This window comes from Bombus terrestris, chromosome 15, assembly GCF_910591885.1.
Source record: "Bombus terrestris chromosome 15, iyBomTerr1.2, whole genome shotgun sequence".
Lineage (NCBI taxonomy): Eukaryota > Metazoa > Arthropoda > Insecta > Hymenoptera > Apidae > Bombus > Bombus terrestris.
In genome coordinates this window covers 4,995,190-5,011,126 of record NC_063283.1, presented here as the reverse complement: position 1 = coordinate 5,011,126, position 15,937 = coordinate 4,995,190, and the positions used below count along the sequence as shown (strand labels likewise).

The following is a 15,937-nucleotide window of genomic DNA, read 5'->3' as shown; positions in this document are numbered from 1 at the left end:
AACGTGATCGTTCTTCAGTCAAATTCTATAACATCTAAAATTCCATGATTTCCGAATATTCACAATATTCAAAGTCACAAAGATACCTTATCCATCTGAGCAAGAATTCCATCCTGGCTGCTCTGTCTCTTAGTTTCACGGACCAAATCCTTCGCCTGGCTCGCTATTTGTTCTAACAACGATCCTTGAGAACCTTGTCTTAACACACCATTTCCAGTCACACTGGAGGCTTGTCTTGGTAAACCTTCGGCCTGCTTCTGTCCACTAGTATTCACAGATAATTGTCGAGAAACCATTGACGATTCACTTTCGTTGCTACTGTTACTACTCGTCTGTCGAGAAAATGGTCCTGCTCCAAAGCTCGACGTCCTTGCTAAAACGTTGCCCACACTTGGGTGACGCTGCAGGCTTGCCGCACTTGGTTGAATCTTTGAAGTAACACGAATAACGGATAACATTAATTATCGTAAGCTATTTTGAGGATTTATCGAATATTTCTGAAGAGGACGCTTGTTCTTGGAGAAAGATCCTTTTGGGAAGAAAAACAGGACAGTTTTCAACTTTACATACACATACATTTAAATATCGAAAGATGAAATAGAGGAAGAATTCCTTCTTTAATTTAAGGGAGAATTTCTCTAATTGTAAATTTGTTAAGTTTTTGATTCAATTGTTAGATATGTTAATCGTTAATTTTTTGGAATATTATACAAGTTCTACCCTTTGCCGTATAATATCGAATTTATATATATTTATATAATATCGAATAATATCGGAAGACAGATAAAGATTGTTATGTAAAAAGCTTTCGATTCAAAAGACAAGAGATAAGATATTTAAGAGAGGAAAGTAAATATAAATACACAGAGTAACGTAAGTGAAGAAAAAGATGATACTACGTACATATGTACATGAAGAATGAAGTTTAAAACAGGAAATAAAATATTTTCAGATGAGACATTTATAATATTATATATTAAAATACTTATTTCATAGTCATAGTATGGAATGTTAAAGGCAACATGTATCGCTGTAAAATTTAAAAAGACGTTCTTTATCGACGTCTGAGGCTGGTCAAGGCCGGTGGAGGCTGGGTCAATTCTAACAAATGCAGATGTTTTACGTTCCTTACTTTCTATACCGTACACTGACGTCATTATTCTATAAAACTACGCGAACAATTTTATCATTATATGGAGATGGAAATTCTTCTCGTTTGACGTGATAATAATCAAGTCTTTGCCAGGCGAGAGTTAAATAGAGAAAGCAGGCCTGTGGAGACGATTATTCTTACAATATTCTCTGTTACATACATATAATTGGATAGTGGCATTCTGAAATGATGTTATAAATAAAAAAGATGATTAAGCAAAGATGACTCAACTCTTCGTAGTCTGACTTAACTTGTTATTAAATTATAAGGCAAAGGGTTAAAATAAGTTGAGACCGATTGATCGAAAGGATAATTGATGCTTTGAGATGAAGGTTTATATTACATACAGCTTTGATGAAATGTCATAGAGGTTGTTAATTTCAATTTTGTGACATTATAACTTTTGTCAATGAAAAAATACCATGCATTTGACTTAATTTATTCGTAAAATATTGATACGATAATAAACATATCAATGAACTACATTGGGACAGTTTTATCAATGAAACGTTTTGTACATTACATACAAATAATACATACAAATCTTTTTAATACGAAAACGATTTAAAAAATGCTTGAAATGAATCTTAGGAGAAAAATATAAGAAAGAAGAAGAAATTTCTACTACAGAATTAAAAACCAAATAAGTGGAAAGAAAAAGATGTTTGAATGGTGAAATTCTGAAAGGAAACACTAGAGAAACGTAGAAGAATAAAGGAAAATCAATACTATAGAATTGCAGAAAGAATCAACAGACATCGGAAAATGGAAAACATTAGAGATACAGGAAATCTATATTATAAGATTCCAAGAAACAACACTGAAAATGCTTCAAAAAATAAGACAGATCTATACTTTGGAATTTTAAAAGAAATCACTAAAAATGCATCGAGAAGCAAAAGAAATCTATAGCATATGAAATTCGAAGAGAAACTCCTAAAGAAGTTTCAAAAACTTAAAATATATTCGTACCATATACTTAGAACAAACATTGAAAAGTGAAAAATTATCCAAAGGAAAAGAAATTATTTGAGCGATATCGAACATCGAACGATAGATGAAAGTGTAAATGAAATGAAAGGAAGTCTTCGTAACTCGATAACGAAATGTCAAACGACCATGAAAAAGAGGGTTTTCCATGCTGAACACATCGAGTGGAAAATCTGCTACTTTTCGATGATATACCGCATGCAAAGTTCAAAACAACATCAAAACGAAAAAAATCGATAGAAAGTAATCGATAGATGTTACACCAGTCAATAGACCACCAATGAAGGATGAACTCACAGGAACGACATATCTACTGACGCGAGAAGTCCTGTGGGATGTGGCAGGACGTTCAGTGTCGCCGATGCTCGGAGTCGCTAAAGAACGTCCCTTCCCTACTCCAAACTGTCCTACTGAACTTTGTGCGCTCAGGATTGTGCGTGGTGTTATCGTGGACGCTGAGTCTGACTCAAAGCTACCACCCTCCTCTTTATCCTATGATTAAGCACTTTGTTAGGACGTCGAGCGTAATGAGGATACTTTTATTTTGTCAATAGTTTAGCAGTTTTTTAAGAGTTGCTTCGTGTTGGAGATTGATACGGTATGTTCTATGTATAATGAGATTCGTATAGATAGAATGATACGAAAGAAGAATTAAAAATTATAGGAGCAAGATAAGATTTCAGGTTCCTTCTTTTGAATAAAAAGATCTAAGATTTAGGAATAAAGATACAATTTTTAACTCTTCTTTTCTTATTACTCCGTAGTAAGAATAAATTTAGAAAATAATTGTGGAATGATCCTAAGCAGAAAATTACGTATGTTGGCGACCAAAGTTTCATTTGAGAATGAAGGACTATTATGTGTGAAGTAGAAGTCAGAAATTTAAAAAAAGGAAATTAATCTAGGATTCTGTTACTCTGGTACATTCTGTTGGGAAGAAAATTACTATTGATAAGTGTAGCATTAATTGCAAATTAATAACAAAAGCAAGCAGAATTGAGTACATATATATTTTTAAAAATACTCACATTGGTTGATTGTGAACCTTCTTGAACTTTGGGGTTTAACTCGAACTCAGAGTCCCTGTTGAAACTAGGACTGCTTAGGTCACTGTGACTGGAGGAAGTGCTCAAAGGACTTTCTGGCCTTACTGTCGATTCTTCGTCCACTCCAGGATATCGCAATGAACTGGGTGGATCGTAAACGTTCTTTGGGTCCACAGACAGGGACATTGGTTGAGGCTGCGCCACTTGTGAACAATTGTAGCCTGTAAAACAAATTATATCCGATTAAGAAATAGAATTATCAATGAATTAAATTAAAATTCATTCTAGATTCTCCTTTGATTCCATCATTAGAATATTTCAGATAAGAGTAAACGATCCTAATTGATGTTACATTTTTTCCGTTTTAAGTATGAGCCTTCTTAAACATTACAGCTTTTACCAACACTCGTTTACTTCCATTTCTAATAATTTCAATATACCAGTTCTGTCAAACATAAACGGTTCTTAAAAACGTATTTAACTGCAGATGTTTGTGTAAATTCATGTATTTGTGAGCACAATCAAAGAAATGGGGAATCGAAGCCTATCTCACTTAACTGAGATTTAGCTACATAACTCCAAATCCTAAATACTATAATAATTTTCTACATTAACATTGCGTTTGATTACATTTACACTGCACATTAAATTAAAAAAAAATGATTTATTTGTTAATTACGGCTACTCACTTGGAGATAAGTCGGATGACACCATCTCGGATACAAAATCGCTCAGCGACGAATAAGAGGAACTCGTACTCTCAGCACCTTCCGAGTCAGATCCGCTTTCGTCAGTCGGTTGACTCTCGTGTTCCTTCATCGCCTTCAAAGCGTTCGCCAACGAGCTACCATTGTCCCAAACAGGAAAATAAATAGGTTCTAAATTCGAGGCGTACCACTTTGGCTTGTCTCCGATTTGAGCTGGGTCAAACACCCCTGTTTGCACTCTCAAGAACGCGACGTTGCTGGGAGTGAGCGACCACTCAGCCAAAAATTCCACCGCCTGAGTTCTAGCGAACTTATTCAAGAAATGACTGGTCCGTGGCCTTGATCGGAGAAAAGAATTGATCTGGAAGGCGACTACAGGCCTCGGATATAGCCTGAGTGTCCTCGTATGCTCGGTGAAGTTCGCCAGAAGGTTCTGAGAGTTGAAGAAACGCACCATGGCTACTCTCGTAGCGACGTCTACAGAGTCCACGTCGTTTCCATAAATGAATGGGTTGAAAGATTGCATGGTTTGGGAAGAGAATGGTTTTTGAGGTGACGAGGAACCCGCTGTCTGAGATATGGAGGAGCGACGATGACCGGAAGCCGCGCTGGTTCCTGGGGAACTCGCTGGACTCGGATGATGCTCGACGCTAGGTCTATGCTTCATTGACGACACACTGTGAAGAATTGGTTTAATTGTAACAAGAGTTAATTGCTTCGATAGTGTTAGTATTAGCTGACTGCGAATGTTCATGCAAATTCATATTTTTATGAATGCAATTGAAGAAATGGCATTTAAGCAGAACTTTGCCTCACTCTGCTAGATATTGTTATGGTGATCAGAATACTTCGGATATTCTATTTCTGCCTATTATGAATTCTGCGCATTTTTTCAATTTTAAATTTTCTATAAATTTTCTTACAATTGTCTAGTTATTGGTCTCTAAGCCTTCTCTTCTTTAAATTCAATCCTACTCTTTTTATTCGTTTTGTTTTTATCGCATTCGATATTCAGTTGTGAAATATTCTCTGTTATTCTGTGGGGTAAAAGAATAGTAAAAAGTAAAAATTCAATCAGCAGTAAACGCATTAACGCGCTTCCTATTCACGAAGGTATAAAAGAAAGTTGAAATTGATATTGAAATAAGAGTAAGGTAGATGAAAGCTTAAACTAAAAGCATAGAAAAGGTAAATCGAAAAGAATAGAGATTGAAGCGAATAAAAATAGAGATAAAATAAAGAAGAGATAAGAGGCAGCAGAAAGAAACATAAGAACGGAAAGGAATAAGATGTTTAACTAGAAGAAACTAAACATTTCTCATCTACAGTTTTTACGTTATTAATTACAAAAACATTCATTGAACAAGGTGGAGTTTCTTTTAAAAATCATGACGTTATGATAAACCAATGGACGGTAAAAATTCGTCAAAAAATATATTGAAACTTTTTGAACAATCTAATACATATATAACCATAGAAAAATTGCAAACAACCATTGAATTTAATCTATTGGATTGGTACTCGTAAAATATCATTATCATTATTATAATAACACTCACTATAAAATACGAAATATGATTCAAGGGTTGCAAAAATTAAAGAAACTAATAGGATTAATATAATTGCCAACCTTAAAGTGGACAAATGAGAAGTTAGGCTTTCCCTTCTACTTGGAGCTTGCAGAGAAGTCCTCGGAGAAGTGTCTTGCGAAAGCGTTTGCGGAACTGACATACTAGCCATTGCCTAGAAAAAGAAACACCATCCAATAAGAAAAACGCAGAGTAATAATACAATTTTCTAGATATCTTCCTATCAAGAGCTCGCGTTTCAGAATTTGTCGTATTGTTTAAGCAACTACGTCTACTCCGTCTATTCTATAACTATACTACACTTCCTAGATCGTAGTCTCTAAAAAGCTTCCGGTTCCTTCCCTTGAAACGGAAATAACACGTGCTCTGTATCCTCTAAGAATGAATAATCAAATAAAAAAATAAAATCTACTTGTCGTAGGTATATGAGGCAAAATTAGTCCATGCCGCTAACTACAACACAAGGAGTGTATCACCTATATATTTATGGTTCATGCAAAGAGTGGATAAATGAAATATTTACACCAGAGCCGGTTTGGTCCATCAGTTGCATTGCCTGCGGAACCGATTAAACGAGGAATGATTAAATCAACTTGGTTCATTGTCAATATTGTTGTCTACCGTAGAGAGATATACTAGAGTATATTTCGTCTCTTTTTCTAATTTTGTCATATTAACTCCTTCGCAGCTTTTCATACGATATTACATTTTAACGTTAAAGTCACAGTAATAGCCTTATCTTTTATAAGTTACATATTAAGTAGCTACATAATAATACAATATTATTGTCATCCATGGTTCAAACATTTCATTTACGTATATAAGTAAGAATTGTGCATGACTCTGAATGAATGCTATCAACGAAAATTTTCAATTATTTAAAACGTAATGTTGCAGAAATATCCCAAAATTCTCCAATAATAATCGGCTTCACTTTTTAGTTCTTAATTCGTCAATTCGTAAAATTTGCACTGTATAGAATTTTCCTACGTACTTTATCGTTTATACATACGTACAAATGCATACGCTTAAACATATAATAATAATAATAATGAGTATACATATCGTACGACTGTACCAACTTATGTAATGTAATTGTGGTCGCTAATGACCTATATTAGTCAATGCGACAATAAATAATATATTTTCCTATATGGAAGCCTACAGAAATATTTCGGAATTTATTTGCAATTAACTTTGGAATTATTTAATTCTTAATTTTTTTAAATTCTTTGGTCTTCTTTTTTCCTAATACTTTATTCGCTAGGCTGCGAAAGGGTTAATCTTGATCGTGATAAATGTCTATTTATTTACCTGTTTCAAGTGGTTCTTTAGTACGGTGCCTTCTGGTTCGGGTAATGGGGGCAATTGATCACCCAGACCAGTAGGTGCGTTTATTTTATTGCTGTCTAGATCCACTAGCCAAATGTCATCGGGCATTTTAAAGTTCGTTTTGAACAATAAAAAAGTAGCGGGTATTCCGATAACAAATGGTGTAGGTGCAAGCAACAACTGTTCCGCGCAGCTCATGCACGTGGGTAACAATGGTATCGCGGGGAACATATACTCCAGAGGATAAATCATCGTTACGAACGCCATTACGGACATCGACAGGGCATTGTAGTCGCGGGATTGCAACACGATCTGCAAACAAATATCATTTATTCATCGATTAATTCCATTTCCTCTGTTATCTTCATTCGCAATATTATCAGAAAATTAAGAGAGTGAAACTGAGAAATTTAAAAAAATTGAGGACTACTGTGTTTATAATAGTATATTATTTTTATCACATCGTGGAAGATTAACTTTAAAACAATCGTTAGAGAAAGAACGAGTAAAAAGAAGGAATGAGGTATAAAAATCAAACGTGGAAATTCTCTAATTGTTCTGAGCAACGTAGTAAGAATCTTCAGTCTAAAGTATCGGATTATTAAAGATATAATTGGGAAAATCAATTTCCTTAAATCTCTTATCCTAAATTTGAATAAGCAGAAAATCTTAAACAGGCTGAAGACGTTTTACAAAAATTCAAATCTTATAAATTACACTAAATATATTGATTAGTACCTGACAAAGAATTCGTCAAAAATGAAAGATACGCTTGGAAAATTTTCTTTCTAAAGAAAAGATCACTTTCAAGAGAAAATAATTGTTATTTAAATGGTTAAAAGAAAGATTACCTTGTGCTCCAAGAGAATCAACGTGAGGACCTTCAAGCATATGTCAACGCCAAGAAGTTCCAGGGGTAGATGCAGAGGGAAATCAACGAGAGAAAATCTAGTGTGGTCTGGGAGTGCAAAACAGAGTGGTGGCTGCATACTTTGCGACACGATCTCGACTTCGACGCGTGTCTTTTCCGGAACAGGTACAGGGCTGCTTAACAATCGCAATATCCACGTCTCGATCTCTCGGACATCGTGTAGCACTATCGATGGTGTTCCCTCCAGTGTTTGTCCTGTTAAAACGCTCCACACGGTGTCTCTGTTAAAAATCGGCAGACAATTTCTGTTTTTAAGAAACTCGTTCTTCATTTATTTACTTATATCTCAATTGAGTGTTTAAAAACAATTGAAAGCTGCGTTAATCACCGCATTAAGGTTTGGAATATAATATAGTGCAATACGTATAATACCATGATATAAAAATATGTATCGTATTTAGAACAATAGTTCTGAAACTAAAGTTGCTTGAAGCGAAGACTCTCGAGCGAGGAACAAATCAAAATAACTAAATAGAAGAACAAGAAGTCTTTCTGTTAAACTCTTAACATACTTTTGTATCTCCTAATCAAACATTCGTCACAAAGAATATCATCATTTCCACTGAGAGTCATTAAAAAATATTTGTACCGTAATCCCTACGTTTATAGTAATACGCAATCGACAGACAAAAATAGAAACTATCGTTAACACAATCGACGCAATGGGAAATGAAGTGAGAGAGGAGCAATGAAATAGAGGCACGTACAAATAGCATGCGAAATGAGATTTGAATATTCATAAGGAAGAATTAGCGAGTGAACGCAAGTGGATGTAAGTTTGCTGTTGTAAGGATTAATCCTTACCTGTTGGTCTGCCGGGAAGCACCGACTTTCTGCGGTGAAGAACTCTCGTTACACGCATCGATGATCTTCTTCAAAATGAAAAGGCATTCCCGGAACATCGAAAAGAACGGATGATGGGAAATGATACATAACGACGTTAGCGAATGATTTCGTATCCTCTGGAAGCAAAATCATGAAATAAAGATAAAGATTACCATACATATGTTAGTTATATATTAGGTAAACGATACAACATTTTTGACCAGCTTACCTGTCGTCTACGTGAAGCACGTGGAGACGGAGAATGGCTTCCTCCACTTTCACTATCTCCACTCGGTGCAGTGATACCTAATCTTGGTGCACTTGGTATATGCGAAGTGTCAGAGTCCCTTCTGCTGCTCGGGCAATCTTTTTCTGAATCGCTAGGGCCCACTGCACTGCTCCTATAGTCGCTATAAAGAACAGCTAGAGATACAGTCTTATAATTGGGAAAAATATTCTTTTTAATTAATCAATATAATCAGCGTAAACGAAAATGGTAAAAATATCCGATTAAAAATGTTGGAGGAATATTCCTAAAAGAATTCTTTCCTATTTCATTGATATTTCCTAAGCTTCCACTTTTTGGTAGTTAGACTATAAGTAACAGCTGAATCTCGATTTTCAGTCTTAGGCGATTCAACGTTTAAATGTTTAAATGTTCGTATAATATACACAGCTGCTAATAACGATTACGTAATTATGGATCTGAATTATAACTTTACTAATGAGTCTGATATTTCACTTGACCTTTCCCGTTGATATCTCGCAAATGAGAGAAAATGAATGGCGTGAATTTTTAATTGTTCGGATAAGCGTTGGTAACTGACAGAATGGGTGTAGTTTCCGGTAATAAGATTATGATAAAATGATGTGTTATATTTCACCTAGAAAAGGCAGAATCGGTGCTCTTTTCCATGCTTTTCCTCCAACTCTCCCTCCGAAAAGTCGTATTGTACTTGTCCCTTTTCATCGACACTCCACTCCCGACCGCAGCTCCCATCCTTTCTATTGGTCGATAAAAATTCACGCAGATACCATAGCGAGTTCTCCCTAAAATAATATCGAATAAATACAGTTAAAATACGATATAAATATCAGGAAACCAAGCATTTTACGAATTATATTTATTTGATTCTAATCGCAACACTTCTGCGTTGACTTTTGTTTCTCAAGGCTCCTAATGTCAAAGTTAATTCTTCGAAAGATTATTTTGAGAAACGCAAAGGAAAATAATTGAGTACCGGAGTCTTTGTCCGTAAGGGTGAAAGTGAAAGATGTGGCTTCTCGTAAGGCTGTGCGTTTTGGGCCCACGCTGGTGCAACCCTCGGGTTGACAGAAATAAACCATGTCCAGCGGCAATGGAAAATCTTTGTGATCTTCCACTGGATATCGTCGCAGCAACTCTGGAACCTAAATAATCATAATACATTCATGAACTTTCTAATTAATAAAATTCCGCACCATCTATATGCTTAATACAATTGTATCTTCTGAATCATCTCTTTTCACCACTTTCCACTTTCTTTTAATATACAAATATTTCTCTTCCTTATTTGAAATTCCTTTTTTCACATCCTCGCGTTGCCCTTTTTATCGCTGCTGTTCTCCCTTTGATATCTTTACCACCTCCGCACCACTTCTTTTTATCGTAAAAATTTCTCCTTTATTTTTGTTAAATTCCTTCGTTAATCTTTCTGCTGTAATTCAAATTTCTTGATATCTTCTTAATGTTTCCGCTGTTTCTTGAAATTCTCTTTTTCCGCAAGGTTGTCAGAATGCTTAATGATAAATAATCTTCATAGTTATTACTCGTTTAAAGAAAAATATGTACCTGCACAGGCTGGCGAGAGACTGAGGGTAGTCTGGCCCCCACAATGGCGAGATAATCCACCAAGCGGGGGCACAAGTGCTTCTTCTGTATATCCATCGCTGTAATTTACAGCTCTGTCACCGTTCTGTGCAATGTGTACGGATCATCTGAGCCGTCGGCCTTTCGTCACGATCGCCTCCTGATCGGTTCATGGCTATATCATTCTTCTCTTAATCTTCCATATCTGAAAACACACGCGAATCAATAACTATCGCAGAATTATATTTCCTCTGAAAATTGAGTTCTATTTAATTTGTCCTTCTACGCTAGATCGCCTTGGCATCTCGCCTCCTACTTCGGCTTTTAATTAATTTCATCGATTTTAACACTAGAGCTAACGCACCAGTCAAGATAATCGACATTAAAATCATGTTTTCATAATTAGTAAAAATATACAGCTGTTACTATAATTTTAATCTATCGTTATTTAATTTACTATTATTATTATTATTATTTAGGTACCTGACAAAGATCAACGGTTCTAGTGTCAAAGAATTTCCCTAAAAATTTTTCCAACAGTTTCGATCTGAAGGAAATTTTCCAAGTCTGTATTACAACATTTTTCTATCAATGAATATTTATATTTAGAAAATTTCTATCCTCCAGAATTCTTTTATCCGACCAATTTCTATTGCGAATATTTAGTTTTACCATCAGGGAAATTACCATCTATGAAATTTCTATGCCAGAAATTTCTGTTTGTAACAACCTCTATCTTCAACGAACTTCTGTTCGCTGAAATTCGTATTGAGCAAACTGTTCTTCGCTGAAATTTGTTTTGTACCAAATTTCTATCGCGGAAATTTGCATTCGCCAAATTTCTGTCATAAAAGCTCCACTCAAGTTCTGGAAATTCGTGCTTCAAAAATGTATCTACTACAGTTGCTATTTAATAATAACTGTATGGATACAATAACTTGTAGAACAATTCCTATTTAGAGAGATGTAATCCTTGCACTTTATAACGACGAGGAATTTTATATGCGACGTAAAATTTTTCCAACTTAATTTAGAGTTAGATACACGCGATAAACAAAAAGAACGGATTAGACGATGGAAAATAATATTGCCTGAACTGTTAATTGATAGTACGATCTAATAGTACGTGAAACAATATTTGGAGCACGAGGCTCATTGATTTCTTGAGCCTCGTGACCCATATTGGGTTAACAAGAATCACAAAAACGCTCGAGCACTGTACAAGGTTTAAGCCGAGCATAGCTTCTCTGAAGCAATATTTAGGTGAAGATCCTTAAAAAGGTTCGAGCTTTTAGGTGACATTAACATTGACAAGATTTCCACGTCCCTGAATTTTCTTCAACTTAATCATGATCTACTACAAAACCATTAAAATACGTTAAACATTCTCTTACGGTTCGAGAAACGAAATTTTTCTTAACGTTTAAATAATTATTGCCGCGACATCAAATAATAATTGCGAATTGAAAATTCCTACAGTCCGTAAAATTATTAAAATCGTATGAATTAAACAAAAGAAAATAACGAAACATTTGTGTTTATATCAAAATTATTATTCTTATACCTATATAATCTATAAATAATAAGAAGAATGAGGAACGATATAATAACATTTTGAAGGATACCGTGACTCAGAATTTGCATAATTTAAAAATAGGAATTTCGTTTTAAGAAAAGGATAATTCACAATCGATATATCCCTCCTTAAAGAATAGCACGAGCTTGCGCGGAATAATATCCTCGAGTAGATGCCAAAAATATTTTCGCGTCTTTTCCGTCTTTCTGACCTACTTTTTCCATTTAATTTCGTGGTTTCGACGCTCGCAAGTTTCTCTACTAGTCGTGAGAAAAGGATAATGCGTTCGGAACAACACTTTCCGCTACAGAACGTCCCGTTTCCGGCCCGTTCCGTCACCTCGAGCGAGATAAATTGCAATACGAGATATCACGGTCTCGGTACTATGCTTGAAAATTTACACATACAGCTTGAACATTTCAACAAAAATTCGAGATAGCAAGACTCGGAGAAATTATATTACAAGAACTGATAAGAAATATTTGATTTGTACAATTGTAGGAAAATGTGGAAATTGTGCTCGCTGAATCGTCGAAAATTATCGAAAATTGTCAGTGCGATTCATTGATTTACCCTCGTTAGAATAAAGCTGCAAAATTTCAACAATCCGTCGAGTAATTGCGTTAGATTCCTCTGTATCGATCGGGAGGCAATCAATGAGTCGATTTAGCAATCCTTGACTCGTTTCTCCAGCACTTTCATTTATTTTGCTCTGCATTCTTTTAAGTTATTTTAGAAATTTCAACATTACATTTTGCAGACAACTGATAGCCAAAAAATGAATCAACGCGAACAAACACGTTGATCTGTTCCATACTATCGATTATTGCCAATATCCTTTATTTCTCTTCTACTATTAATTATTTCTCTGACTAAACTTTTCTTACGCTATTTCAAACTAAGAATCCTACCTTTTCGGATAATTAATAGGCAAGGAATTGATATGAAGTTGGCGATAAATATATTATGAATCGTTCCACTAAAATTCGAGGAGAAGAGTTTTTAATGAAAAGTGATTTTACATATGAGTTGTAGGAATTCGTATATATATATAATAAATATAATTGAATAGAAATAAAAGAGAAGTGAACAAGAGGAAATCGTTCCAAGCGAACAGACCAGTTCACTTCTTCAATGGACGAATCCACGTTTCCACGTTCGTCCAATTATTTCAAATCAACGTTTCGATACGAATCAAACTACAAAGCATTTTTTCTAACGCAATTCACTAGTTTATAAACTTTTCAGCATAGAAATACACGAAAATGTAACAAACAATACATATGACCGAATATGATCGAAGATTATCATGCTTCATCCCTTTATGTTTTCACCCTCTCCAAGAATTCCCAGCTGATATACCATTGTGATCAAACAAAACACGTTTTAGCACACAAATCGACACCTACGACAGCAATTAGACTTTATCCAATCCATTGATGGTAAAATCTTGATCAAAAGCCCATCGAACAATGCCTACCATGGAAATCACCTAACAAACCCTTAAAATCGATTTGCAAAATCAAAGTACACGTAGCAGCACATAATTGAAGCTTTACTCGAATGTTTATATACAGGTTGACGCTAAAATAAGTGGCCCCTCTCTGGTAACGTATTTCACTCTATCTAAATATGAAAAATGGTCTTATAAATATACATTTGTGATAATACTCGCTAAAAATAATTCGAAACTCCCCGGATTATTATCGCTCGTAAAAAATATTTGAAACGCCAATAATTTCGAGACAAGTGTTTTTTCACGCGTTACATATACATTTCCATATATGTAGTATTTTATTTTTAGGTAAAGTAAGACACCAAAGTGGTATCATTTATTTCATCCTTACTCTGCATACGTAATTTTCATCCATGGATTCTTTTGCAAAATGTTATTCAGATAGGAACGTTTCCAATAAATCGTAATATTTCGTTCGACCGAGCAATTTTTCAGGATACTTATATATCAAACTACTTCCGCTCGTCAATTTTGTACGATCAATTTTTCAATACGTCGATTTGCATCGATTTGCAAAAGTCGATTTGCAAAACGAACACGTAGCACACTTTCAGGTAACAGAAGCTTTACAACGTTCCCAGACAATCTTATATGCATAATTCTCGGCTCGTATCTCTTCGTTCCAACAAATTTTTTCAAAAGCTTATAGAATGTAGGATAAAGATCTTTCATCGTCGGATATCATCATCGAACAACGATTCCAACGAACAGGTCGTACGCAGTCAAGGAATGCAACGTTCCTAACATTTCGTATCGTTAAAATTCAGCAAGTTTGATAATACGGTACATGGGAACGTACTTATTTCGTTATTAAAAATTCAGAAGCTTGATAAACTTAGAATAGCAAAATTTAAACGGATTTAATAAATGCGTCGTTGCAATGCCAGCGGTAAACGACGCTGTATAAATGCAGCGGCTTTGCGTTTCCAATATTTCCCAACTTGTTCAACGATATACCATTAATTTATTAAATACTGATGTATATAACAATCGAAATTATGGAACGTCGTTGGTGAGAAAAAGCAAATGACATCGTTTAGGTCGCGTGTAAACCTCGTTCACATTAGTCGTTTCACCTGAATTCAAGTTATTTTGTAGTTTCAATACTTTATCAGTATGAGTATATTTTCTTGGCTTGAAATATCTTTCTCGGTAATCAAATCACTTGTCAAATCAAATCATTGAAATTCGAATAAGTCGGCTAAAAAGCACCAAGCGCAGAAATACGCAACGATATATTTCAAATCGGGTAGATAATAATAATAACACTGTGGAAAAATTTACAGCGATAAGATGGTTTCGAACTGCTGATTCTTAACTCTTAATTAATAATTGCTAATTTCAAATCATTCGTCGTCCGCGTTCCAGCGAAAAACCATCGCCACAATATCAAATATATAAACTTTTACGAGTACATGCATCTTGGCTACGAAAAGTATCGACACACCGTCGTAGGTATTATAACATTTACATAGTAATTAATTACGTAGATCCAACTATACTAAATTTCGTATCATTTGATAGTACTGCGGACTTTTACGTGTTTATGGGAAATTGGAAGGTGCAAAAATGCGTAGAATGCATCGTAGCGAGAATGTAATGCGCAAAGATATATAAAATAAACAAAATGTTTAGTACATAGAAAAATCACCCACCTAGATTCCACACTTTTTAACCATCTCCACGAAAAGTATGAATTTGCATAAATATCATCATCGGGATAAAAATTCGATATTATGAAAACGAAATGTAAAACCTGATAAGAGAAACGCTTCTTGTAGCCACCGCATACTTCAATCCTTAGAACGACAGTCGATCGGAACACGCATTCACTTCCATAGCTTAACTTTGGCCAATTTCAACAAGCTTTCGAGCCAGTTGCACGCGACCTAAACTACGTCGCTCGTTAGATCGCATTAGTGACACTATATAATCGATAGTTTTGCATTTCGATGTAATAAGTTAACGACGTATCGTCGAGAAAGTTGAAAAATATTGGAAACGCATAGCTGCTAGGTGAACTTACGTGTCGTTTAGAACGAGGATCCCGGTGGAAAATCGTCGCTTTTCGTGCACGAGGCCGCACACCGTATCGCCTGACTGGCGATACTACACTGGCGATCGTTCACGACGAGGCTACTAGGCAGGCGTGCGACCAGGGGCGGCACTTGCGTCGGGAAAGGGACACGAAGTTGTCCTCAAATCCCGATGTCTGTCCGGAACCGACCATTTTTCCGGCTTTTTAATTCCCCTTTCAAAATTTCCAATCGATAGGGTATAAGAGAGGGTGTTCGGAGATTCAGAAGGTGAATTTCTACGGGATACAGTTTTGGGGTGGTTTTCGTGGATAGGAGTAGGAGTAGGCTTTTGAGATAACAGTGGGATTTCGGGGAAACTAGAAGAAAGATGGGCAGATTTTTGAT

General features: G+C 35.3%; 1 protein-coding gene across 11 annotated transcripts in view; it reads right to left on the bottom strand.

Annotated features, from left to right (window-relative positions):
* LOC105666583 (MAP kinase-activating death domain protein) overlaps positions 1-15,659 on the bottom strand; it is a 40,021-nt gene extending 24,362 nt beyond the window's left edge. For 8 of the 11 annotated variants that reach the window (XR_007226448.1, XM_012317379.2, XM_012317383.3 and 5 more), the window contains exons 1-14: positions 15,541-15,659; positions 10,405-10,627; positions 9,815-9,983; positions 9,458-9,623; positions 8,803-8,983; positions 8,553-8,710; positions 7,669-7,969; positions 6,800-7,129; positions 6,009-6,041; positions 5,527-5,639; positions 3,879-4,573; positions 3,172-3,410; positions 2,441-2,635; positions 87-428 (exon numbers count right to left, since the gene is read on the bottom strand). Coding sequence is in view for 10 of the 11 variants with exons in the window: in XM_012317379.2 (XP_012172769.1) it covers positions 87-428; positions 2,441-2,635; positions 3,172-3,410; positions 3,879-4,573; positions 5,527-5,639; positions 6,009-6,041; positions 6,800-7,129; positions 7,669-7,969; positions 8,553-8,710; positions 8,803-8,983; positions 9,458-9,623; positions 9,815-9,983; positions 10,405-10,500 (3,018 nt within the window). In the remaining variant the exon portion in view is untranslated. The remainder of the gene's footprint in view (positions 1-86; positions 429-2,440; positions 2,636-3,171; positions 3,411-3,878; positions 4,574-5,526; positions 5,640-6,008; positions 6,042-6,799; positions 7,130-7,668; positions 7,970-8,552; positions 8,711-8,802; positions 8,984-9,457; positions 9,624-9,814; positions 9,984-10,404; positions 10,628-15,540) is intronic. The other 3 variants (XM_012317381.2, XM_012317385.2, XM_012317382.2) reach the window with 3 other exon arrangements.
* Positions 15,660-15,937: the final 278 nt, after the last annotated feature.